General features: G+C 61.1%; 1 protein-coding gene and 1 long non-coding RNA gene across 2 annotated transcripts in view; both read right to left on the reverse strand.

The window, feature by feature from the left end:
• LOC119564866 (immunoglobulin superfamily member 1) overlaps nucleotides 1–23,700 on the reverse strand; it is a 999,687-nt gene extending 975,987 nt beyond the window's left edge. Inside the window, exons 1-7 of the mRNA XM_043534608.1 lie at nucleotides 23,491–23,700; nucleotides 21,737–21,772; nucleotides 20,440–20,727; nucleotides 18,890–19,180; nucleotides 17,869–18,159; nucleotides 16,824–17,114; nucleotides 15,801–16,091 (exon numbers count right to left, since the gene is read on the reverse strand). Of these exons, the coding sequence (XP_043390543.1) occupies nucleotides 15,801–16,091; nucleotides 16,824–17,114; nucleotides 17,869–18,159; nucleotides 18,890–19,180; nucleotides 20,440–20,727; nucleotides 21,737–21,772; nucleotides 23,491–23,521 (1,519 nt within the window). The 5' untranslated portion in view covers nucleotides 23,522–23,700. The remainder of the gene's footprint in view (nucleotides 1–15,800; nucleotides 16,092–16,823; nucleotides 17,115–17,868; nucleotides 18,160–18,889; nucleotides 19,181–20,439; nucleotides 20,728–21,736; nucleotides 21,773–23,490) is intronic.
• LOC122463652 lies at nucleotides 9,828–11,995 on the reverse strand. Its single transcript, XR_006287225.1, has 3 exons — nucleotides 11,986–11,995; nucleotides 11,390–11,494; nucleotides 9,828–10,796 (listed from the first exon to the last, which is right to left on the reverse strand). It is a non-coding gene; the product is annotated as an uncharacterized LOC122463652 (long non-coding RNA).
• Nucleotides 23,701–24,045: the final 345 nt, after the last annotated feature.

The following is a 24,045-nucleotide window of genomic DNA, read 5'->3' on the forward strand; positions in this document are numbered from 1 at the left end:
GTTGGACTCTCAAGGGAGTCACCCCCCGCTTCCTTTGGTCAGTTTGGGATGTGATGAGGTAATGCTCACCTGACTCTGAAGGAGGGGTGGGCAAAACCTGGAGGAAAGAAAGCACATGATAAAAGGGAGAGACATTTGCCATGCTCTCTTTCTCTTCCACCTACATCTACAGACAGCACCACCAAGCGATTGAAGCGCTGATCAAAGGGGAGAGCCGAGCTGAAGGGCAACCAGCCAGCCTGTGGTGAGAAGCATCTAAGTTTGTAAGGGCATTGAAAGTGTTAAGATCAGATTAGGATGCGTTTTGCTTTTATTTCGTTTGACGAAATCTGACTGGTTGTGCTTCGACTTAGAATCTATCTTTACAGTTAATAAATCTGTTTGTTTATTCTACCTGAAGCAGTGCGTTTGGTTTGCAGGGTGTCAGAGACTCCCCTTGGGGTAAGAAGCCTGGTACATAGCAATTTCTTTGTTAAATTTATGAACTCATATAAACTTGCAGCGTCCAGCAGGCATAACTGGACACTGCAAGATGGAGGTTCCTAGGGTAGTGTCTGGGACCGGAGATATTGGCTACTGGCATTTGGTTGCACAATCCAAAGAGCATCTTACACGCCAGAGACTGTGTGCGAACAGTTCAGGAGTGGGGGTGTGACGAAGTGGGACTGTTCTTAATGTTTCCTCTGAATAGTGTGGGGGTGACTCAGTTCCCCTATGAAGTTCTTAAGTATCTAGGGGGTGGGGTAAGGGTGTATGATCATTGCAGAGCCCTAGAGGGCAGGTGTGTGCAGGGGTCTGGACACAGAGAATGGCCGACACCCTGTTTCCTGGCAACTGATGGCCTGAGCTCTTCCGCCCTGCAAGGTGAGAGCTAAAGGGTTGGAGAACAAAGGAATCAGGTGACCTCCTGGCCCGGGAAAGGAACAAAGCCCAGAGGAGGAGGGGCTGGAGGGACTTTCAGTTTGGGGCTGCCTGGGACATGGAGTGAAGTGCAGACGTGGTTGTCTGGCTCACTGCCCCCCCCCCCAAAATGGACCCAGCTGAGGGGTCCTGTTCTCTGCACCTGCAAGCTCTGTTTTAGACCATGTTCCTGTCATCTAATAAACCTCTGTTTTACTGGCTGGCTGAGAGTCACGTCTGACTGCGAAGTTGGGGTGCAGGACCCTCTGACTTCCCCAGGAGCCCTGCCTGAGCGGACTCGCTGGGGGAAGCGCACGGAGGGGCAGAGGATGCTGAATGCTCTGAGGTCAGACCCAGGAAGGTGGAAGCTGTGTGAGCTGTGTGTCCTGAAGACAGGCTGCTCACAGAAAGGCGACTGCCCCAGAGTCCTGACTGGCTTCATGGGGAGCAGTTCCAGAGTATCGCCCAGGGACTCCGTGACAACTGGTGGCAGCGGTGGGATATACTGCACCCCGTGGACGGCGCTTCCTGCAGTAAGTGACTGGGGAACAGTAAAACGAAGGGGGATTGACGGGGACCAGGCGTGCTGAAGATTCAGAGAGAGACGGTTTCAGGGGGTGGTTAACTCCTGGAAGTGTGTGACCAGCGAGGAGGACTTTTGCAGTAACAGGGTCCCCCGGGGGATTGCAGCGAGCGGTCCCAGGGGCGGAGGAGTCTGCAGCTCGACCCTGGCAAAGAGGTGGTGACCTTGAGAAGGGCTGGCACACTAGGGGTTCTCCCTGGAAACCGTGGGGAGCTGAGAGCACATAGGCCTGTGAGTCCACAACAACTTGGGAAGAGCAGAGTGATGGCCTGTCACCATCTCCTTAAGAAGGACATTGTAACCCTGTGCAGAAAGAGAGGGTTGTACATTGGAAAGTTCAACAAAGCAGAGTTAATCGTGCAGCTGGAGGAGGATGACCGCTCTAAGGGACAGATTCCTGACCCAAATGGGGCTATAGCAGGATCTGGGAGGAGCTGGAGTGGGAGCCAGGCATCGCCAAGACTCCTGTCCCTGACTAGACGAGGGTCTTCACGATCGGGTTCCCCATCCGGGGATCGGAGACGGACGGGATTGGAGCTGAGTCCGAGAGAGCCAGAGGACTGTGAGAGACAGCGAGAGCCCGAGAAAGAGCTGCAGAAGCAGCAGCAGCATGAACTGGCGGTGGGGGAGCGGAGAGGCCTAGGGGACCTCCCAGGTGTGAGTGGGGATAGACCCCGGGGGGCCAGCTCCGCAGGGAACCTCGAGACTAAATTGCTGCCCCTGGTTAAGGAGGGGGGGGATGTGGATGCCCACCTCACTGCCTTTGAGCAGGCTGGAGATTTGAACCAGGGGGATCCTGCGGAAAAGCCCTGGTGTCTAGCTCCCTCGCTGGGTCCCAAGGCCGTAGACTCCGTCAGCCAGATGGGTTGGGAGGTGGACGGGCTCCCACTCCTGGTCCCAACCTATATGTCTGTGTGGAGTTTCCTGGGGTCGGGCCCCTCGGACCCCCAGGGGGAGCGGAAGGTGATGGTCAATGGGGAGACATTCCTGGGGTGGCGAGATCCTGGGACAGAGAGAACTGTTGTCAGGCCCTGGGTGGTGCAGCCTCAGATGCTGAGGGGCTGGGTGAGCTGGGTAAGGGTCCCAGGGATGAAGCCCCTCGCCCTGCCTACTGCCCAGATCCCTGTGCAGACCCAGGAGGGGTCAGGCTGGCTGGTTGTTGGGGTTCTCCGGGATATCGGCTGCGAGACCCTGTTGTGGGGTGACTGTGTCTCTTTGGGACAGGATCCAGACCCTGCTCCTGTAACTGCCAAGGGTTTGAATTTGAATCCAGGGAACCAATCGGTGGAGAGGGAAATGGTCAGTCAAAATGCAGATGACCTGGCTGGCAGCAGGGAGGAGCTGCTAGGCTCAGGCTACCTGCCTGCCTGTAACCAGACCCCTGGGGCTGGGTGGGACAGAGAGATGCTCCCTGCCCCCTTGTACACCGGAGAGGGGGCTCACGCTGGCTCTGATGCTGTGAGGAAAGCAGCGAGCTCGCTGCCTACCCTCACTGGGACAGCAAGGGCAGTGCTGAGAAAGGGGGAAGATAAGACCCCAGCTGAGTGGGGGGAGACACAGGCAGGGCAGGGGATCTGTGGGGAGTGGCAAGGTGCTTGGTAAGGAAAGTCTGGATGAGCCTAGGCAGCCTTGTGAGCCGATGGCTGTGTCTAGTCAGCAGGGTGGGAAGGCGCGGAGAGTGGAAGATGAGTGTCCCTGGACCTTACCTGTTAGCTGGGTGGAGAATTGGGACAGGGAAGGAAATGTGCCTGTGTCTGTCAGGGGTATTGACTTGCCTATGGAGGGAGCTACCCTGATCTCCAAGCAGTTGTCTGTGACCAGCCTTGTGTGCTGGGACAAGGGGAATGAGATCCCAAGCTGTGTGTCTAGGAAAGGAGAAAGTGTGTCCGGCTCTTCTTTGTCTGTGAAGCAGACAGAAGGGGCCTTTCAGCCTGTGATGGTTGAGGATAGTGCAGTTGTCTCAGAGTTGGTTCTGGATTCAGCTAAAGCCCAGGAAGGGAAGGGTCCTAAGTTTGGGTCTGCTCAGGAGAATGGCCCTGTAACTAGGTCGCATCCAGTTAGTGTCTATGTAAAATCCCAGAGCCCAGACAATTCTGGTGCTTGTATTTTGCCTGTTGCTAGTGTTTTGTTGGGAAAGGGTGTCGCAACTCTGTCTAGTCAGGGTGAGATCCGAGCCAGGGCACAAGGAGAGCATGAAGGTGTGTGATTGTGTTACCTACTGAGGGTGTGGAAACCTGTAGCAAGAAGGAAAAGATTCCTGAACTTGTGTGTGGCAAAGGGAAGGAGAATGCTTCTGACCTTTTCTCTAGGAAGTCTGTCAGTTTGCCTGAAAGGGGATTGTGTAGGAATCCGCCGGATGGGCCAGAGGTAATTCTGGATGTAAGGGAGACCCAGAAAGGGTCTGTTGTTGCTCAGGAAAGTGTTCCTCTAGAGCAAGCCCTAGGTAAAGAGGGTAAGGGCAGAATTTCTGTGAGGGGTGAATTGTTGCATAGAAAAGCCCTAGGGAAAGGAATCCTCATGGAGTCTTTGCAAGCAGTTTACTGCCACTGAAGGGTGTGAAAGTGATTTAATCAAGACAGTTTCAGTTCCTAACAGCCAGAAATTTTCTGTTGTGAATGGATCCACTGACTGTCCTGTTGAAAGATCCAGTGTGGAGAGCCTTGAGAAGGTCTCAGATGAAGTGAAAGCTGTTAAGAAAGTTAAACCGTCCTATAACCAAGTGGCTGTGTTTGGCCTGCTTGATGGGGAGAAGACCCAATCCCAGTTTGACCCCCTGGGGTTTTGGGGTGGCCAAAGGGCACGGGCCGCATAAACCTTCCCACATGCGGCCTGTGAGTGCTATCGACCACCCCCGACCTAAGGGAGGGCGTGAAACTGGAAGGGCCTGGTGTAACTCCTACCAAGGAATGGGAGAGATGCTGGGGCATCCATGGGAAAGTTGGCGGCTTCGAACTTCCCCAGGTCACTGCCTAAGTGACCCCGCTCAGTTCGATCTCGAAGGGGGGAGAGATGTGACGAAGTGGGACTGTTCTTAATGTTTCCTCTGAATAGTGTGGGGGTGACTCAGTTCCCCTATGAAGTTCTTAAGTATCTAGGGGGTGGGGTAAGGGTGTATGATCATTGCAGAGCCCTAGAGGGCAGGTGTGTGCAGGGGTCTGGACACAGAGAATGGCCGACACCCTGTTTCCTGGCAACTGATGGCCTGAGCTCTTCCGCCCTGCAAGGTGAGAGCTAAAGGGCTGGAGAAGAAAGGAATCAGGTGACCTCCTGGCCCGGGAAAGGAACAAAGCCCAGAGGAGGAGGGGCTGGAGGGACTTTCAGTTTGGGGCTGCCTGGGACATGGAGTGAAGTGCAGACGTGGTTGTCTGGCTCACTGCCCCCCCCCCCCCAAAATGGACCCAGCTGAGGGGTCCTGTTCTCTGCACCTGCAAGCTCTGTTTTAGACCATGTTCCTGTCATCTAATAAACCTCTGTTTTACTGGCTGGCTGAGAGTCACGTCTGACTGCGAAGTTGGGGTGCAGGACCCTCTGACTTCCCCAGGAGCCCTGCCTGAGCGGACTCGCTGTGGGAAGCGCACGGAGGGGCAGAGGATGCTGAATGCTCCGAGGTCAGACCCAGGAAGGTGAAAGCTGTGTGAGCTGTGTGTCCTGAAGACAGGCTGCTCACAGAAAGGCGACTGCCCCAGAGTCCTGACTGGCTTCATGGGGAGCAGTTCCAGAGTATCGCCCAGGGACTCCGTGACAGGGGGTCCTCACAGCACAGCAGGGTCAGGCTGGCTCCCAGAGTCAGGGATTGGGGTGACCTAGCAGATCACCGGTCCAGATAACACCAGAGGGAAACGTCACATGCCAACACTGCAGTCAGGAGTGACTGCGGATTGACCCTGGGGGCTGAGATCAGAATCACCCTCCTGTCTCTCTAACATTGTAGCCCAGCGGCAGCTCTGCTGGGGTTGGGCTGAACATGGATTATTCTTTAAAATATTCCAAAAACCACGTTTACTCCAATTGTCCGGCAATGTGCTGTACACACAGGAGCGCCGGGTGGGGTTCGAGGGACAAATCTGAGTCCTTTGAGCAAATCCTCCGAAAAACACGTTTGCAAAATCCCCCGGTTGTTCTAACATTTTCAAGGCCCACCTCTGGGGCCCAAACTCCGGCTCTGCTCTGGCCCAAACCACTCTCAGCTGCTGGGGATTTGGCTCCGCTCTGCCCGGTGCCAGGGGCCCCTTTGGGGACAGGATATTTCCAAAGCCGTTCAGAGGACGTTCCAAACGCCAGGTTGGGCTGAGCCTGACCCACGAGCAAAGCAGTGACAGGTGTGTGTGCAGCAAGCCGAGGGTGAGACACAACGGTGCTTGCTCCAGTCCCGCTGTGTGTCCCCTTCTTACAGCCCTGCTCTGACTAACCCGTTCCCCGGGGCTACTGCCAGCTCCCCGGGCACAGTTCGGGGGCGCTGTGGGGTGGCTGGTGCCTTCACTGTGTATTTCCTGGAGGGCAGAGCTTTGAGTGCAGGCGAATTCTCCCTGTGTGGTGCCCATCCCTGTAATGAGTGGGGCGAGGTCTCAGTCCACACCAGTGGGTGTGGGAGGGAGCGCAGGTCAGACAGGATCATCCCTTTGGGGCATCTGTGCCCCTCAACCCCGATCCACGTCCCTCATCATTAATGTGGAAATTCCCCCAGCTGCCCCATGCCCCACAGATACTCACCTCCCGACACCCCACTCCGCCCGGCCAGTCAGCAGCCTGGAAAGGAGACAGGTTATTAGGGATCAGATCGCAGAGCAACTGGATCCTACACCCTGGGCTGAGATCTGCCCCCCGCCCCCAATGGGCAAACACCCTTGTCTCAGATCTCCCGCATGGAAACACGCCCTGGTCTCAGATCCCCTCATGGACACACACCCTGGCTGTCTCCGATACTCACCAAGGAGGAGGACGGTGAGAGCAGACGCCATGACGGGGCAGTGGGGGACCTCTCAGCGCTGCCACCAATACCCCAGTGCCCAGCTCCACCCAGCCTGAGGCCCGAGTGCGAGCGGAATGAGGAACTGCGATGGGGGCTGCAGCCCCAGGAAGCCCGTGATGCACTCGGCCCCTTTCTTCCCCATCGGATGGTTTCTCTGTAATCTCCAGCACAAATCTACCGCGGTCAGAGCAAAGCCAGCTCCCTGCAATGCCCAGCAAACAACATCCCCTCCTGCAGATACCCGCTCCCGCCCCCACATCACCTCCCAGCCCCACATGGGAACTGCCCCATATGGGAGCTGCCCCATCCGGGGACAAGCTGGGAAAGGGGCAATCTCAGGAGGCCTCAGGTGGTGCCCAGGCTGAGGCTGCCCTGACCTTTTCCAACAGGCCTGTTTAGGCTCCCTGGAGCAGCAGCTGAGGGCAGAGGAGGGATCCCCCCACACACACAGAGTGCCCCCAGCAGAGCGACCCTCTCCCTTGGAGCGGGGCAGAGGTTCCTTCCTGACCCGGCTGGGCCCAGCACCCGCCCTGGAGCATGAGGGTGGAGGGACCTGGCCAACCTCCTTCCCAGGTAGTGTCGCTGCAGAATCTGTTCTTAGCCAAGTGCCACGGCACAGAGATGGGACCGGGGGCTGGGAGAGGTTGTGGTTTCTGGCCCCCGAGAGGGGGTGCCGTAGGGGTAAATGTAGATCCTAAGGGGAAGTCTGCCCAGAGCCGGCGCTCGCTTCCTGTTCCTGCTACTGCCTGTGAAACCTGTAAAGCTGATGCCCGGCACCTGCCCTGTTTATATACCCCGGCTCTGGGAGGGGTGTGAGGAAGTGGGGGATTTTCTTGTTTTTTCCTTGGTTTTTCCAATGGTTTGCATGCCGTGGGGGTGGGACTCAGTTTCCCTGCGTGTTACGGGTTGAACGAGGTGATGGGAGAGGGAGTTGGTTGGTACAGGGGACCAGTGAGGGAACTTGGGGCCCCGGCCAATGGCCTGGAGATTGGAGACCCCAGTGACTGGTGACCGGGAGGCCCAGCTCGGGAGTCACAGCCGGGTCCGGCCAGTGGGAGGACAATGGGCTGTGAAGAGAGGACCCCGGTGACCGGACCAGCCGGTTCCAGCCAGGGGGGCCAGAGGACAGAAGAGGGGAGGGGGGCCCAGGCGACCCTGTTTACCTGGAGAGAAGACAATGGACGGGGAGACGGGGGCTTGGGGCCGGTGAGATCAGATGCCCAGCTGGGAAGCAGGGGGGCTCGGGGCTGGAGCGAGGGAGCAGGCAGAGCCCACCTGGATGCAGGGGAGACTGGGATGTGCTGTGCGGAGGGCGGCCAGGCCTGAGGGGTCTGAGAGTTTCCTGTGCTGGGTTCAGACGCTCAATAAACCCTCCTGTTTGACGCTGGCTGAGAGTCGCTCCGGGCTAGAGATCAGGGGGGCATTATTCCCTCTGGGCGTGGAGGCCCCAGGGGTCCAGAGCGAGTGGACTCCCTGCAGGGGCCCAGGGCAGAGGCAGGCGTGCTAAGGCTCGGAGAGGTGCGGCTCCAGGAGGTGGAGGGGCCTAACCTCCGAGAGAGAGTGGACCCCCAAGAAGGGCTGTCGCACTGAAGGGGGTTCCCCCAGGGACCACACGGGGCCAAGAGTGGGCTCGACCTGGGAGTCCGTGACAACGGGAGTGGGGTCTAGTGATTTGGGAGTGGGGGTGGCTGGGAGCCAGGACTCCTGGGTTCTCTCCCTGGCTCTGGCTGGGGGGTGGGGTCTGGTGCTTAGAGAAAAGGACACAGATTAGAGGCAGCCCCCGAGCGGTGAAAGGCCCCGTGTCCCTTCCCCAGCCCATCCCCGGGGCAGCGGGTCTGCGCAGCTCAGGGCCTGGGGCAGAGCTCACAGGGGCCGAGGGCTGAGCCGAGCTTCCCTCTCCGACCTCAGGATGCTGCGAAAGGCACATGGGGGGAAGGGGGAGCCGACCAGCCCCCCAGGAAGGGGAGGAGGAAGATCACGGGGACAGAGCTCAAGAGAAACTGGCCCCCCCGGCAGATGCCCCAGCTCTGGCTCCCCAGCTCCTTTGCCCTTCACCCCCCACCCCCGACGTTCACCCATTGGGTCCCCCGATCTGCCCCCTGGCCTGCGTCCCCTCACAGCCCCCCACTAGCCATGGCCACTATCTCCCAAGGGAAAGAAGCCCCCGGCTGCCCTCAGTTAACATGGCCGCCCCCTCGCCCCCTCCAGCCCTTGCAGGGCAGCCATGCTGCCCCCTGGCTAAGATGGCCGACGCCTCAGCCTGGGGAGTGGTCAAGCTTTCCCCCACCCCTTACTGGTGCGGTGGGTCGATGGCTGCATGGGAACGAGCCCCCCCGGCTTCTCTGACCCTAGACTGACCCCCAGCCCGTGCCCCTCCAACTCCCATCTCTTGATCCCTCCACGTGGCCATGGGGGGTTGTTGCCTCCCCCCACGCCCCTCCCCCCCGGCTGGAGCTGCCCCATCTCAACAATCCTGCCCCCCCCCCCCGCTGCTTTGCTGTGTGGGGGGAGCTACATGGGAAAGAGCCCCCTGGCCTGCCCCCCTCATGCTCACCCCCCTTCAGCCCATCTCCTCCAAAGCCCCCATCTCCCGCCCGGCCTGTCCCCGTCAGGGAGGGAGGCTGAGGGGACGTGGGGGCCATTATAGGACAGGCAGCGTGTGGGGCAGGGGGAGGGAGGGAAGAAGAATGTGGGGGGATGGGAAGAGGGCTGAGACTGAGGGGGCAGGAGCTGAGGGGGGTCTGGTGCAGGACAGTGACAAAGGAGGGGGGATTTGGGGTCCCCCCGCATGTGTTTCTGCCTGAACCTGCCCCCTGGCCATGGGGCATCCTGTCCCCTCTCCCTCCCCACCGCCCAGCTCTGCAGGGGTTTTGGCAGGAAACGGTCCTGCCCCCCACTCCCAGCTCAGACCCACTGCAGGTGGGGGGGGCTACATGGCAAAGTGTGGGGAGCAGAGAAGGGGAGGTCAGTAAAGCACATTGGGGGCTGGGAATGTGGGTGGGGCAGCAGTTCTACAGGGGTGGGGGAAGGAGGAGGGGAGGGGAAGGGGAGGTCTGGGGGGCAATTATGGGGCAGGGAATGTGGGGCAGAGGGTGCTGTGGGGGGCAGGAGACTGAGGGGACAGAAAGTGGGTGACCCAGGACTGAGGGGGCAGGAGTAGGAGGGGACAGTAAGAGGGGAACCAGCTAAGGGGTAGAAATCGCAGCTCCTTCCTGGGGGTCACCATCAGCCCCTCCCCCCTCACAGCCCCAAACAAACCTGCCCCCCGCCTCTGACTTTCTGGGGGGAGCCTGTCTGCACTCAAACTCCTGTCCTCCATCTGGCCCCTGGCCCCTCAGTCCCCCTCCCGACACCCCCAACCTACTTTCCCCAAACTCCGGGCTCCCCGCAGCTGGCTCCCCCCAAACACCCGCCATGGCCGGGGAGGGGGGGGCCAGAAGCACCGGCTGCGAAATCACTCTGGGCCCTGTTGTGTTTGTGGAGACGCAATAAAGGGCCCAAGGTGCGAACACGCCCCAGCCCCTGCCCCACACTGAACAGGGTGAAACACGGGCCGGGTCCAGAGCCCGCAGCCTGCTCAGCCCCACGGCAAACCCCCCAGTGACCCCTGGGACCAGCTGTTACAGACCCAGCAAAGAAGGAACCAGGGAGCCGTGGCAGGCGCCGTGTGAAACGAGGGGTTTGTTCCAGCCCCGGCCCCGGCCCCATTCACTGGAGCGAGTCTCTAGCCGGAAAATCCCCCAGGTTTGGGCGTCTCCCCGCTGGCCCCGGAGACGCTAGCGACTGTCCTGGGGGGCAGAGGAGCCAGCATCGCTGGGCTGGAGCTGGCGTCGCCGCGGCTGCTGTGAAAGTCCGACCCCGTTTCCTCCCAGGTTGGGGGTTCAGCTGGGGGAGGGGCGATGGCGTCGGGGTCCCTCTCTCCGACCGCTCTGCTCAGGACGTCTCCGCGGAGCAGGGTCCGGATGGCCCGGGGGGCCCAGGAGATGGGGGGTGGCAGCCAGGAGGGTGAAGCGAGTCTCTTTCTTTAAGGCCCCAAAGGGTGGTAGGTGGCACAGCCCGTTTCCGACACCCCAATTTTGGGTCACGGATTTCTGCTCCCCCACTTCTCTCGTGTCCCAGGCGGGCCCCAGCCCGGCCCGTGGCTTCTGTCCGGCGGCCGCTCGGGTTGGACGAATCCCATCTTTGTGTCTCGCCAACTTTCCCCCCAACATTCATTCATCCAGGTTCTCCTGACGCTGCCTGAACTTCTCACTCGCCTTCGTCGGCTGAACCCACCACGAGGGGACACTGGGAGAGAAAAGGGGCTGGGGGACCCCGCTGCAGAGAGAGGAGGGTGAAAGAAACCTGGGGAACAGTAAGTGCCGTTATTCCAGCGCCAGGGCCAGATGCAGCGTCCCCACACACAGGGAGCCAGGGGCTCTGCCTCGGGGCGCTGGGGTGTGTGCGAATCTGCAGGATTGGGGGCAGCTTGGGGTTGGGCGATGAGCCCTGGTGGTCTTGGGGGATTTAATGACCCCGTTGCCTGATGGGAAAGTGCTAGGGCCAAACGCGCCCTGCCCAGGGCGGCCCTGAATGGACGGGGGACGATGTAACTGGAATTGGATGTAAATGTAACTGGGGACCAGCTGGGAACAGGGGAATCTCTGTGACGTTGCACTCCATATGTTTACGGAAATACGCTTATGAACATGAATATGATGTAACTGGAATATGCTTTACGCAAAAGGTCTCTTGTAGGGTCTCATTACAAAGCTTAGGATCTACTGAGTGTGTTCATCCTATTTGTATGCATGTATCCTTCTTGCATCTCAAACTAGAAATATGAAGTTAACTCTGAGGTCCTCTTGTAATTATGTAAAGTGTGGACCAGTAATGGTAGTTTACAATCTTGATGGCCCCCATTGACTAGGACAATTGGCTATAAATGGTTTATTTACCTGAAAGCCTTCTTGTGGACATGGGCACCAGCCTGTGGGTAATGAAGAAGGAGGTCTTACAGTGACATGTGACCATGTCACCTGATACTGGGATCTATCATAAGCCTGCAAAAAGAAAAGGAGGACTTGTGGCACCTTAGAGACTAACAAATTTATTTGAGCGTAAGCTTTCGTGAGCTACAGCTCACTTCATCAGCTTCACTTCATCGGCTTCACTTCAGACACTGCATTGTAGCTCATGAAAGCATATGCTCAAATAAATTTGTTAGTCTCTAAGGTGCCACAAGTCCTCCTTTTCTTTTTGCGGATACAGACTAACACGGTTCCTACTCTGAAAACTATCTTAAGCCTAGTGCTTTTCCATTGAGAGGGAAGGGTGGGAACCCAGAGAGAGGCAAAGGATTCCCGCCTTGGGCCAAAGCTATAAAAGGGGGTGGAACAGAACAAAGGGGGTTGCCAGTCAGGAGGAATCCCCTAGTTACCCCCTGAGCTGGAACTAACAAGGACTGTACCAGGGGAAAGGATTGGGCCCAGACTAGGAAGGAGTCTAGTCTGTGAGAGAAGCTTATTGGAACAGCTCTGAGGGTGAGATTTACCTGTATTCAGTTTCTTAATCTATTAGGCTTATGTCACGGAGTCCCTGGGCGATGCTCTAGATCTGCTCCCCATGAAGCCAGTCAGGACTCTGGGGAAGTCTCCTTTCTGTGAGCAGCCTGTCTTCAGGACACACAGCTCACCCAGCTTCCACCTTCCTGGGTCTGACCTTGGAGCATTCAGCATCCTCTGCCCCTCCGTGCGCTTCCCACAGCGAGTCCGCTCAGGCGGGGCTCCTGGGGAAGCCAGAGGGTCCTGCCCCCCAACTCCGCAGTCAGACGTGACTCTCAGCCACCCAGTAAAACAGAGGTTTATTAGACGGCAGGAACATGGTCTAACACAGAGCCTGTAGGTGCAGAGAACCGGACCCCTCAGCTGGGTCCATTTTGGGGGGCAGTGAGCCAGACAACCACGTCTGCCCTTCACTCCATGTCTCCAGCCAGCCCCAAACTGAAACTCCCTCCAGCCTCTCCTCCTCTGGGCTTTGTCCCTTTCCCGGGCCAGGAGGTCACCTGATTCCTTTCTTCTCCAGCCCTTTAGCTCTCACTTCGCAGGGGGGAAGGACCCGGCCATTAGTTGCCAGGAAACAGGGTGTCGGCCATTCTCTGTGTCCAGACCCCTGCACACACCTGCCCTCTAGGGCTCTGCAATGATCATACACCCTTATCCCACCACCTAGATACTTAAGAACTGCCTGGGGGAAACTGAGGCACCCCCACACTATTCAGAGAAAACATTAAGAACAGTCCTACTTCGTCACAGCTTAGACATGCTAGTTTTGTTTTATTTTACTTGGCAACTTACTTTGTTCTGTCTGTTATTACTTGGAACCACTTAAATCCTACTTTTTATACATAATAAAATCACTTTTGTTTATTAATTAACCCAGAATAAGTGATTAATACCTGGGGGAGCATTTAGGAGTTTACCCTGTATAAGCTTTATAAAGAGTAAAACAAATTTCTTTGGGGTTTGGATGCCATTGGGAGCAGGTGTCTGGGTGCTGGAGACAGGAGCACTTCTTAAGCTGTTATCAGTTAAGTCTGCAGCTTTGGGGGCATGGTTCAGACCCTGGGTCTGTGTTTGCAGCAGGCTTGAGTGTCTGGCTTAACAAGGCAGGGTTCTGGAGGCCCAACTGGCAGAGAAAAAGGGCTCAGAGGTACTTTCAGCACATCAGGGGACAGTGCCAAGGGGATCTCTGTGACTGAACCCATCACACCACCGTCAGGTTGGGAGCTGTTTCAGGGGAGGGAATTTCTGAGGCAGGAGTGTTTGGGATCCGAGGGGTTCGTGCCGGCATCTCAGCACCCCACAGGGAAGCCACTTGTCCCCCGGGGAGATTCTTTTCCCTGCACGGCTGGATCCAGGCTCCTGGGGGCGCAGAGAGATGGCAGGTTAGAGGGGCCCGTGTTGGCCTGGGCCCAGCCCCTGGGGGGAGCAAGGAGCACAGAAGGGGGGGGTGGTCATCTCACCTAGGGTGCCCCCCTCCGGCGGCTGTAATAGGCCTCTGCCAGGATCAACCACAGGACGAGCAGGACCACGGCACCCAGCCCCAGGCGGGCAATGTTGGTGTAGGTGAAATACGGGGGGGCTGATGCAGGGGGAAGGGAAGAGTCACTTGGTGGCTTGGACGGTGGCTGGCGCTGCCCCGGAGTAGAGTCCCCAACCCCCTGTCCGGCAGATCCGGCTCAGCCCCCGTCTGGGGGTTTCGCAGACACTGTGGCTCTGGAGCCTCCCTGGGGCTGGACCCCCACAGGGGAGGCTGTGTCCTGCTGCCCCAGGGGGCTAAGCCTCAGCTTCCCCAGTGAAGGGGACTCCCAGCTGGACCAACTGCCCCCTGAAACACCGGGCACTCCAGCCCCAGGCCAGGGGATGGGGACAATCAGAGCCTCAGGGTCTCAGCCCCCAACAACAGGGAACCACCCCAGCTCCCTCTCCCCACAGGACCCCTCTGTCCACCCCCACAGGTACCTCTGCCCCAGCCTGTCTGCTGCGCAGTGAGCCCATCCCCGGGGTATCTTGGCTGCTGCCAAACACAGCCAGGCAGTGCGCGCAGGGGGAGGCAGGAACATCACCCGCTGCCCCCCACAGTCGGGCGGTGCCCAGGGCCCTGGGGACCAGGGCGCAGCCAGAGGCTGAACATCTATTGGGGGGAGGTTCAGGGGGTCCCCTGAGACCCCAGGGGGAGGAGGAGAAACAAGAACAGAGGGAATACTGGATAATGCTCACTCCTATTGCCAGGGGGATGTCATGTGGCCCAAGAAGGGGGGGTTATTGCCCCAGGACTCTGGAACCCAGCTGGGCCCAATTTCACAGCCCTGCCCCCCCAGATCCTGCCCCTCCCCTGGGATCTCCCAGCAAATTCCGAGCAGCGACCTGCAGGGCAGGAGGCATCGGGCGGTGGGGGGAGCCGGAGGACTGATGGTGAGTGAGGGGCAGAGGGCTGCCCCTCCCCTGATGTCTGGGCCCCACCCACCCAGAGTTACTGCCCCCATCCCCTACAACCAGCCCCAGCCCCTGGGCACCACACAAGGCTGGTTCAAAGGCGGAATCCCCCCCATCCCCGCCCAGCCCAGGGCACAGGAATCCCCTCCGAATCTCCAGCTGCTGCTGCTCCCCGAAGCTGGGGAACCCTCCAGTGACTCTGTCCCCGCTCCCCGGCCGGGTATTTCCTCTGCTGGGGCCCAGGCTTGGGGCAGAGCCTGGCTCTGAGCATCCTATCGGTGCAGAGCCCCCCCGGAGGATCTGGCTGAGGGTGGGGCTGCGAGCGGGGATGCCGGGCCAGGCTCCTCACCTGCTACCAACAGGTCCACGGGGTCGCTGGGCTGCGAGGAGAGGAAGGGCTCTGATGGGGGCCGGTAGCTGCAGCTGTAGCTCCCTCCGTGCTGCCGGCCCACGGTGGGGATGTGGAACTCGGCCCCGTCCTCAGCAGGGTCCATGTGTCGTGGCGGGTCCCGGTCTCCAGCCTTATGCAGGAAGAACCTCACGTCCCGGCGCTGCCCCCGACACCGGATGGTGACGTTTGCCCCTGGGGCGGTGACCTCAGTGGTGTTCAGAGAGATGGAGGGTCTGGGTAAGCTGGGATCTGCGCACAGGAGACAGGCTGTGAGAGTCAAGCCCGCCCAGGGCGCCGGGTGCACACACGAGAGGCTAGTCCTGCCAAGCCACGGCTCCATTGCTATTTTCAGCTCCATCAGAGCTAGCCTGGCTGCCGCCCACCAGCCCCCCGCTGCAGGGCAGACACCCGACAACAGCCCACAGCTCTGGGGTGACCCCGGGGTGACGGCTCCCTGCCTTCAGCCCGGCCTCAATCAGGGCCACGCTCGTCTGGGCAGGGGACAGAACTTCCTCCGGGGCCGGACCCAGGCTGCAGGACGAGCTCCCCCAGCACCCAGGGGCCCCCCCAAACCTCCCCACCTCTGGCTCCAAGGCCAGACGCCCTCCTCCGGCTGGCCTGCTCCCTTATCAACCCGGGGCAGCGCGGCCATTGACCCCCCAAACCTACCCTCCGCGGTGGGCACAGACCTGCCCTGGGGAGAGGACGAGAGAGAACGACCCGCCCGTGACAGACGGGGCCCCATCGCTTAACGCTCGACTGGCAGGCGCCCCGACACCGCGGTGACCAGGGCAGCGTCAGACCATGTGCAGGGCAGGAGGCTGCTCCCCCCTGGTTGGGAACCCCCCAGTGACTCCGTCCCCGCTCCCCGGCCGGGGGTCCCCTCTGCTGGGCCCTCTGAGTGGTTCATTGTCATGGAGCCCCCCTGAGTATCCAGCTGGGTGTGGGCTGGCAGCGGGGACCCTGAGCCGGGCCCCTCACCTGCTACCACCAGCTGCATGGGGTCGCTGGGCTGCGAGGAGACGAAGGGCTCAGATCGGGGCCGGTAGCTGCAGCTGTAGCTCCCTCCGTGCTGCCGGCCCACGGTGGGGATGTGGAACTCGGCCCCGTCCCCAGCAGGGTCCATGTGTCGCGGCGGGTCCCGGTCTCCAGCCTTGCGCAGGAAGAACCTCACGTCCCGGCGCTGCCCCTGACACCGGATGGTGACGTTTGCCCCTGGGGCGGTGACCCCAGTGGGGCTCAGAGAGATGGAGGGTCTGGGTAAGCTGGGATCTGCACACAGGAGACAGGCTGTGAGAGTCAAGCCCGCCCAGGGCGCCGGGTGCACACGCGAGCGGCTAGTCCTGCCCGGCCATGGCTCCATTGCTATTTTCAGCTCCATCAGAGCTAGCCCGGCTGCCCCCCGCCGGCCCCCCGCTGCAGGGCAGACACCCGACAACAGCCCACAGCTCTGGGGTGACCCCGGGGTGACAGCTCCCTGCCTCCGGCCCGGCCTCAATCAGGGCCACGCTCGTCTGGGCAGGGGACAGAACTTCCTCCGGGGCCGGACCCAGGCTGCAGGACGAGCTCCCCCAGCACCCAGGGGCCCCCCAAACCTCCCCACCTCTGGCTCCAAGGCCAGGCACCGTCCTCCAGTCGGCCTGCTGCCTTATCGACCTGGGGCAGCGCGGCCATTGACCCCCCAAACCAACCCTCCACGGTGGGCACAGACCTGCCCCGGCGAGAGGACGAGAGAGAACGACCCGCCCGTGACAGCTGGGGCCCCGTCGCTTAACGTTCGACTGGCAGGCGCCCCGACACCGCGGTGACCAGGGCAGCGTCAGACCATGTGCAGGGCAGGAGGCTGCTCCCCCCTGGCTGGGGAACCCCCCAGTGACTCCATCCCCGCTCCCCGGCCGGGCGTCCCCTCTGCTGGGCCCTCTGAGTGGTTCATTGCCATGCAGCCCCCCTGAGTATCCAGCTGGGTGTGGGCTGGCAGCGGGGACCCTGAGCCGGGCCCCTCACCTGCTACCACCAGCTGCTCGGGGTGGCTGGGCTGCGAGGAGACGAAGGGCTCTGATCGGGGCCGGTAGCTGCAGCTGTAGCTCCCTCCGTGCTGCCGGCCCACGGTGGGGATGTGGAACTCGGCCCCGTCCCCAGCAGGGTCCATGTGTCGCGGCGGGTCCCGGTCTCCAGCCTTGTGCAGGAAGAACCTCACGTCCCGGCGCTGCCCCTGACACCGGATGGTGACGTTTGCCCCTGCGGCGGTGTCCCCAGTGGGGCTCAGAGAGATGGAGGGTCTGGGCAGGCTGGGATCTGCGCACAGGAGACAGGCTGTGAGAGTCAAGCCCGCCCAGGGCGCCGAGTGCACACGCGAGCGGCTAGTCCTGCCCGGCCACGGCTCCATTGCTATTTTCAGCTCCATCAAAGCTAGCCCAGCTGCCGCCCGCCGGCCCCCCGCTGCAGGGCAGACACCCGACAACAGCCCACAGCTCTGGGGTGACCCCGGGGTGACGGCTCCCTGCCTCCGGCCCGGCCTCAATCAGGGCCACGCTCGTCTGGTCAGGGGACAGAACTTCCTCCGGGGCCAGACCCAGGCTGCAGGACGAGCTCCCCCAGCACCCAGAGGCCCCCCAAACCTCCCCACCTCTGGCTCCAAGGCCAGGCGCCCTCCTCCGGCTGGCCCGCTCCCTTATCGACCCGGGGCAGCACGGCCCTTGACCCCCCGAAACCGACCCTCCGCGGTGGGCACAGACCTGCCCCGGGGAGAGGATGAGAGAGAACGACCCGCCCGTGACAGCCGGGGCCCCGTCGCTTAACGCTCGACTGGCAGGCGCCCCGACACCGCGGTGACCAGGGCAGCGTCAGACCATGTGCAGGGCAGGAGGCTGCTCCCCCCTGGCTGGGAACCCCCCAGTGACTCCGTCCCTGCTCCCCGGCCGGGCGTCCCCTCTGCTGGACCCAGGGCTCAGGGCAAAGCCTGGCTCTGAGTGGTTCATTGGCCTGGAGCCCCCCTGAGTATCCAGCTGGGTGTGGGCTGGCAGCGGGGACACTGAGCCGGACCCCTCACCTGCTACCACCAGCTCCACGGGGTCGCTGGGCTGCGAGGAGACGAAGGGCTCTGATCGGGGCCGGTAGCTGCAGCTGTAGCTCCCTCCGTGCTGCCGGCCCACGGTGGGGATGTGGAACTTGGCCCCGTCCCCAGCAGGGTCCATGTGTCGCGGCGGGTCCCAGTCTCCAGCCTTGTGCAGGAAGAACCTCACGTCCCGGCGCTGCCCCCGACACCGGATGGTGACGTTTGCCCCTGGAGCGGTGACCCCAGTGGGGCTCAGAGAGATGGAGGGTCTGGGCAGGCTGGGATCTGCGCACAGGAGACAGGCTGTGAGAGTCAAGCCCGCCCACGGCGCCGGGTACACACGCGAGCGGCTAGTCCTGCCCGGCCATGGCTCCATTGCTATTTTCAGCTCCATCAGAGCTAGCCTGGCTCCGCCCGCCGGCCCCCCGCTGCAGGTCAGACACCCGACAACAGCCCACAGCTCTGGGGTGACCCCGGGGTGACGGCTCCCTGCCTCCGGCCCGGCCTCAATCAGGGCCACGCTCGTCTGGGCAGGGGACAGAACTTCCTCCGGGGCCGGACCCAGGCTGCAGGACGAGCTCCCCCAGCACCCAGGGGCCCCCCAAACCTCCCCACCTCTGGCTCCAAGGCCAGGCACCGTCCTCCGGTCGGCCTGCTGCCTTATCGACCTGGGGCAGCGCGGCCATTGACCCCCCAAACCGACCCTCCGTGGTGGGCACAGACCTGCCCCGGCGAGAGGACGAGAGAGAACGACCCGCCCGTGACAGACGGGGCCCCGTCGCTTAACGCTCGACTGGCAGGCGCCCCGACACCGCGGTGACCAGGGCAGCGTCAGACCATGTGCAGGGCAGGAGGCTGCTCCCCCCTGGCTGGGAACCCCCCAGTGACTCCGTCCCCGCTCCCCGGCCGGGCGTCCCCTCTGCTGGGCCCTCTGAGTGGTTCATTGCCATGCAGCCCCCCTGAGTATCCAGCTGGGTGTGGGCTGGCAGCGGGGACCCTGAGCCGGGCCCCTCACCTGCTACCACCAGCTGCTCGGGGTGGCTGGGCTGCGAGGAGACGAAGGGCTCAGATCGGGGCCGGTAGCTGCAGCTGTAGCTCCCTCCGTGCTGCCGGCCCACGGTGCGGATGCGGAACTTGGCCCCGTTCCCAGCAGGGTCCATGTGTCGTGGCGGGTCCCGGTCTCCAGCCTTGTGCAGGAAGAACCTCACGTCCCGGCGCTGCCCCTGACACCGGATGGTGACGTTTGCCCCTGCAGCAGTGTCCCCAGTGGGGCTCAGAGAGATGGAGGGTCTGAGTAAGCTGGGATCTGCGCACAGGAGACAGGCTATGAGAGTCAAGCCCGCCCAGGGCGCCGGGTGCACACGCGAGCAGCTAGTCCTGCCCGGCCACGGCTCCATTGCTATTTTCAGCTCCGTCAGAGCTAGCCCGGCTGCCGCCCGCCGGCCCCCCGCTGCAGGGCAGACACCTGACAACAGCCCACAGCTCTGGGGTGACCCCGGGGTGACGGCTCCCTGCCTCCGGCCCAGCCTCAATCAGGGCCACGCTCGTCTGGGCAGGGGACAGAACTTCCTCCGGGGCCGGACCCAGGCTGCAGGACGAGCTCCCCCAGCACGCAGGGGCCCCCAAACCTCACCACCTCTGGCTCCAAGGCCAGGCGCCCTCCTCCGGCCGGCCTGCTCCCTTATCGACCCAGGGCAGCGCGTCCATTGACCCCCCAAACCGACCCTCTGCGGTGGGCACAGACCTGCCCCAGGGAGAGGACAAGAGAGAACGACCCGCCCGTGACAGCCGGGGCCCCGTCGCTTAACGCTCGACTGGCAGGCGCCCCGACACCGCGGTGACCAGGGCAGCGTCAGACCATGTGCAGGGCAGGAGGCTGCTCCCCCCTGGCTGGGAACCCCCCAGTGACTCCGTCCCCGCTCCCCGGCCGGGTGTCCCCTCTGCTGGGCCCAGGGCTCAGGGCAGAGCCTGGCTCCGAGTGGTTCATTGGCCTGGAGCCCCCCTGAGTATCCAGCTGGGTGTGGGGCTGGCAGCGGGGACACTGAGCCGGGCCCCTCACCTGCTACCACCGGCTCCACGGGGTCACTGGGCTCCACCCAGGTGTCGGGATCCGAGTCGGGGGGATAATAGCAGGTGTAGCTGCCTCCCTCTGCCTGGCTTACTTTGGGGATGGGAAAAGTGACCCCTCCCCTTACCCCTGCCGCCCCCCCCCCCTCCCCCGCTGGGGCTCTGGGAGATGGAGGGTTTGGGGGAGCTGAGCTCTGGAGTGGGAGGGAGACGGGGCGTGATATAGACCCCGGCACGGCCACTGCACCCCGTCCCCTGCATGGAGCGTCAGCGACGGGGCAGAGACAGGGTCAGGGTCTCCCCTGGGCTCCAGGCCACCAAGGCACCAGCCCCAGATCTCCTCCCTCCCTCCCCATCTTTGGGTGGCTGAGATCTCCCCCCCAACCCAACCTTCACTGGCTGGACGTCCCATCTGCTGGGCACCAGGGCTCGCTGAGACCCCCCGGGGCCTGGCTGGGTGTGGGGCTGGGAGCCGAGGTGCCGGGCTGGGCCCCTCACCTGCTACAATGATCTGCACAGGGTCGCTGGGCTCCGAGGAGTCAGCTCCTGTTCTGTAGCTATAATGACAGGTGTAGTTGCCCCCGTGTTCCCGTCTGGCGCTGGGGATGGGAAATTCAGCCTCAGAGCCAGCAGGGTCCGTGTGCGTCGGATGCATCCAATATCCATCCTTGTAGAGGACGAACCTCATGCCCCGGCCCTGATGCCAACACCGGATGGTGACGTTTCCCCCCACGGGGATCACGCCACCGGGGCTGACGGAAATGGAGGGTTTGGGGTGGGACCCCTCTGGATTCACAAACAAACAGGCAGTAAGTGGGGGTGACACAAACCACGTCTGTCAGACACAGCAGGGGGGAGGGAGATTTCCCGTCTCCGATTCCTTCAGTTCTCCAGGGTCAGTTCAGCCCTGCTCCCGCTGCAGTCAGGAGTGACTCCGGATTGACCCCGGGGGCTGAGATCAGAATCACCCTCCTGTTTCTCTAACCTTGTAGCCTAGCGGCAGCTCTGCTGGACTTGGGCTGAACATGGATTATTCTTTAAAATAGTCTAAAAACCACGTTTACTCCAATTGTCTGGCAATGTGCTGTACACGGGGGGGGCGGGGGGAGTGCTGGGATCATGGGACACATTTGGGTCCTTTGAGCAAGAGGCTCCCAGAACAGGCCCCCCCAAAAAACATGTGTTTGCAAAATCCCCCGGTTGTTCTAACATTTTCCGGCCCACCCCTGGGGCCCAAACTCCGGCTCTGCTCCGGCCCAAACCGCTCTCAGCCGCTGGGGATTTAGCTCTGCTCTGCCCGATGCCGGGGGCCCCTTTGGGGACGGGATATTTCCAAAGCCGTTCAGGGGACGTTCCGAATGCCGGGTCGGGCTGAGCCTGACCCACGAGCAAAGCAGTGACAGGTGTGTGTGCGGCAAGCCAAGGGTGAGACACAACGGTGCCTTGCTCCAGTCCCGCTGTGTGTCCCCTACTTACAGCCCTGCTCTGACTGACCCGTTCCCCGGGTCTATGGCCAGCTCCCCGGGCACAGTTTGGGGGCGCTGTGGGGTGGCTGGTGCCTTCACTCTGTATTTCCTGGGGGGCAGAGCTTTGAGTGCAGGCAAATTCTCCCTCTGTGGTGCCCATCCCTGTAATGAGTGGGGCGAGGTCTCAGTCCCCACCAGTGGGTGTGGGAGGGAGCACAGGTCAGACAGGATCATCCCTTTGCGGGATCTGCGCCCCTCAACCCCAATCCACATCCCTCAGCATTAATGTGGAAATTCCCCCAGCTGCCCCATTCCCCACAGATACTCACCTCCGGACACCCGACTCCGGCCGGCCAGCCAGCAGCCTGGAAAGGAGACGGGCCATTAGGGACCAGATCCTAGAGTAACTGGATCCTACACCCTGGACTCAGATCACCACATGGGCACACGCCAGGGTCTCAGATCCCCCTTCATAGAATCATAGAATATCAGGGTTGGAAGGGTCATCTAGTCCAACCCCCTGCTCAAAGCAGGACCAATCCCCAATCAAATCATCCCAGCCAAGGCTTTGTCAAGCCTGACCTTAAAAACTTCCAAGGAAGGAGATTCTACCACCTCCCTAGGCAATGCATTCCAGTGTTTCACCACCCTCTTAGTGAAAAAGTTTTTCCTAATATCCAATCTAAACCTCCCCCACTGCAACTTGAGACCATTACTCCTTGTCCTGTCCTCTTCTACCACTGAGAATAGTCTAGAACCATCCTCTCTGGAACCACCTCTCAGGTAGTTGAAAGCAGATATCAAATCCCCCCTCATTCTTCTCTTCCGCAGACTAAACAATCCCAGTTCCCTCAGCCTCTCCTCATAAGTCATGTGTTCCAGACCCCTAATCATCTTTGTTGCCCTTCGCTGGACTTTCTCCAATTTATCCACATCCTTCTTGTAGTGTGGGGCCCAAAACTGGACACAGTACTCCAGATGAGGCCTCACCAATGTCGAATAGAGGGGAACGATCACGTCCCTCGATCTGCTCGCTATGCCCCTACTTATACATCCCAAAATGCCATTGGCCTTCTTGGCAACAAGGGCACACTGCTGACTCATATCCAGCTTCTCGTCCACTGTAACCCCTAGGTCCTTTTCCGCAGAACTGCTGCCGAGCCATTCGGTCCCCAGTCTGTAGCTGTGCATTGGGTTCTTCCGTCCTAAGTGCAGGACCCTGCACTTATCCTTATTGAACCTCATCAGGTTTCTTTTGGCCCAATCCTCCAATTTGTCTAGGTCCCTCTGTATCCTATCCCTGCCCTCCAGCGTATCTACCACTCCTCCCAGTTTAGTATCATCCGCAAATTTGCTGAGAGTGCAATCCACACCATCCTCCAGATCATTTATGAAGATATTAAACAAAACCAGCCCCAGGACCGACCCTTGGGGCACTCCACTTGACACCGGCTGTCAACTAGACATGGAGCCATTGATCACTACCCGTTGAGCCCGACAATCTAGCCAACTTTCTACCCACCTTATAGTGCATTCATCCAGCCCATACTTCTTTAACTTGCTGACAAGAATACCATGGGGAACTGTGATGCAGCAGGGAGGGGGGAGTGTTGCCCTGGGAATGTGGCAGGGGAGTTTCACTGGGGATGGGAGACCTGAGAGCCTGTCACCCGAGCCAGGAGCGGGAGGGGGAGGTAACACCTCTGCCCGGGAATGTGGACAGAGGCTGCAGGAGGGAGCCTGCTGGGGGGGTTAGTTTCAGTTTGGGGCTGGGTGGGGGAACGCAGGGAACCCCAGGGCAGGGGTCTGAGCTCCCTGCTCCCCCAGAAGGACTGGACTGAGGGGTCCTGGTTGTACCCACAAGCTCTGTTTTGGACTGTGTTCCTGTGGTCCAATAAACCTTCTGCTTTACTGCCTGCCTGAGAGTCTCAGTGAATCCCAGGAAGAGGGGTGCAGGCCTCGGACTCCCCCACACTCCGTGACAGGAACGTACCCTGGTCTCAGATTCACCCTCCCATGGGCACACGCCCTGGTCTCAGACACCCCCCCGTAGGCGCATGCCCTGGCTGTGTCTGATACTCACCAAGGAAGAGGACGGTGAGAGCAGACGCCATGACGGGGCAGTGGGGGGCCCCTCAGCTCTGCCACCAACACCCCAGTGCTGAGCTCCACTGAGCCTGAGACCCGAGTGCGAGCGGAATGAGGAACTGCGCCGGGGGCTGCAGCCCCAGGAAGCCCGTGATGTGCTTGGCCCCTTTCTTCCCATCAGATGGTTCCTCTGCAATCTCCAGCCCAAATCTACCGCGGTCAGAGCAAAGCCAGCTCCCTGCAACATCCAGCAAACCACATCCCCTCCTGCAGCTGCCTGGTCCCCCCCGCACCCCACATCACCTCCCAGCCCCACATGGGAGCTGCCCAGTCTGGGGACCAGCTGGGAACGGGGGAATCTCAGGAGCTCTCAAGTGGTGCCCAGGCTGCCCTGACCTTTTCCAACAGGCCCGTCTAGCCTCCCTGGAGCCGCAGATCAGAGCAGAGGTGGGATCCCCCCCACACACACACAGTGCCCCCCATGGAGTGACCCTCTCCCGTGGAGCAGGGTAGAGGTTCCTTCCTGACCAGGCTGGGGCCAGTGCCTGCT

This window comes from Chelonia mydas, chromosome 23 (genome assembly GCF_015237465.2).
Source record: "Chelonia mydas isolate rCheMyd1 chromosome 23, rCheMyd1.pri.v2, whole genome shotgun sequence".
NCBI lineage: Eukaryota > Metazoa > Chordata > Testudines > Cheloniidae > Chelonia > Chelonia mydas.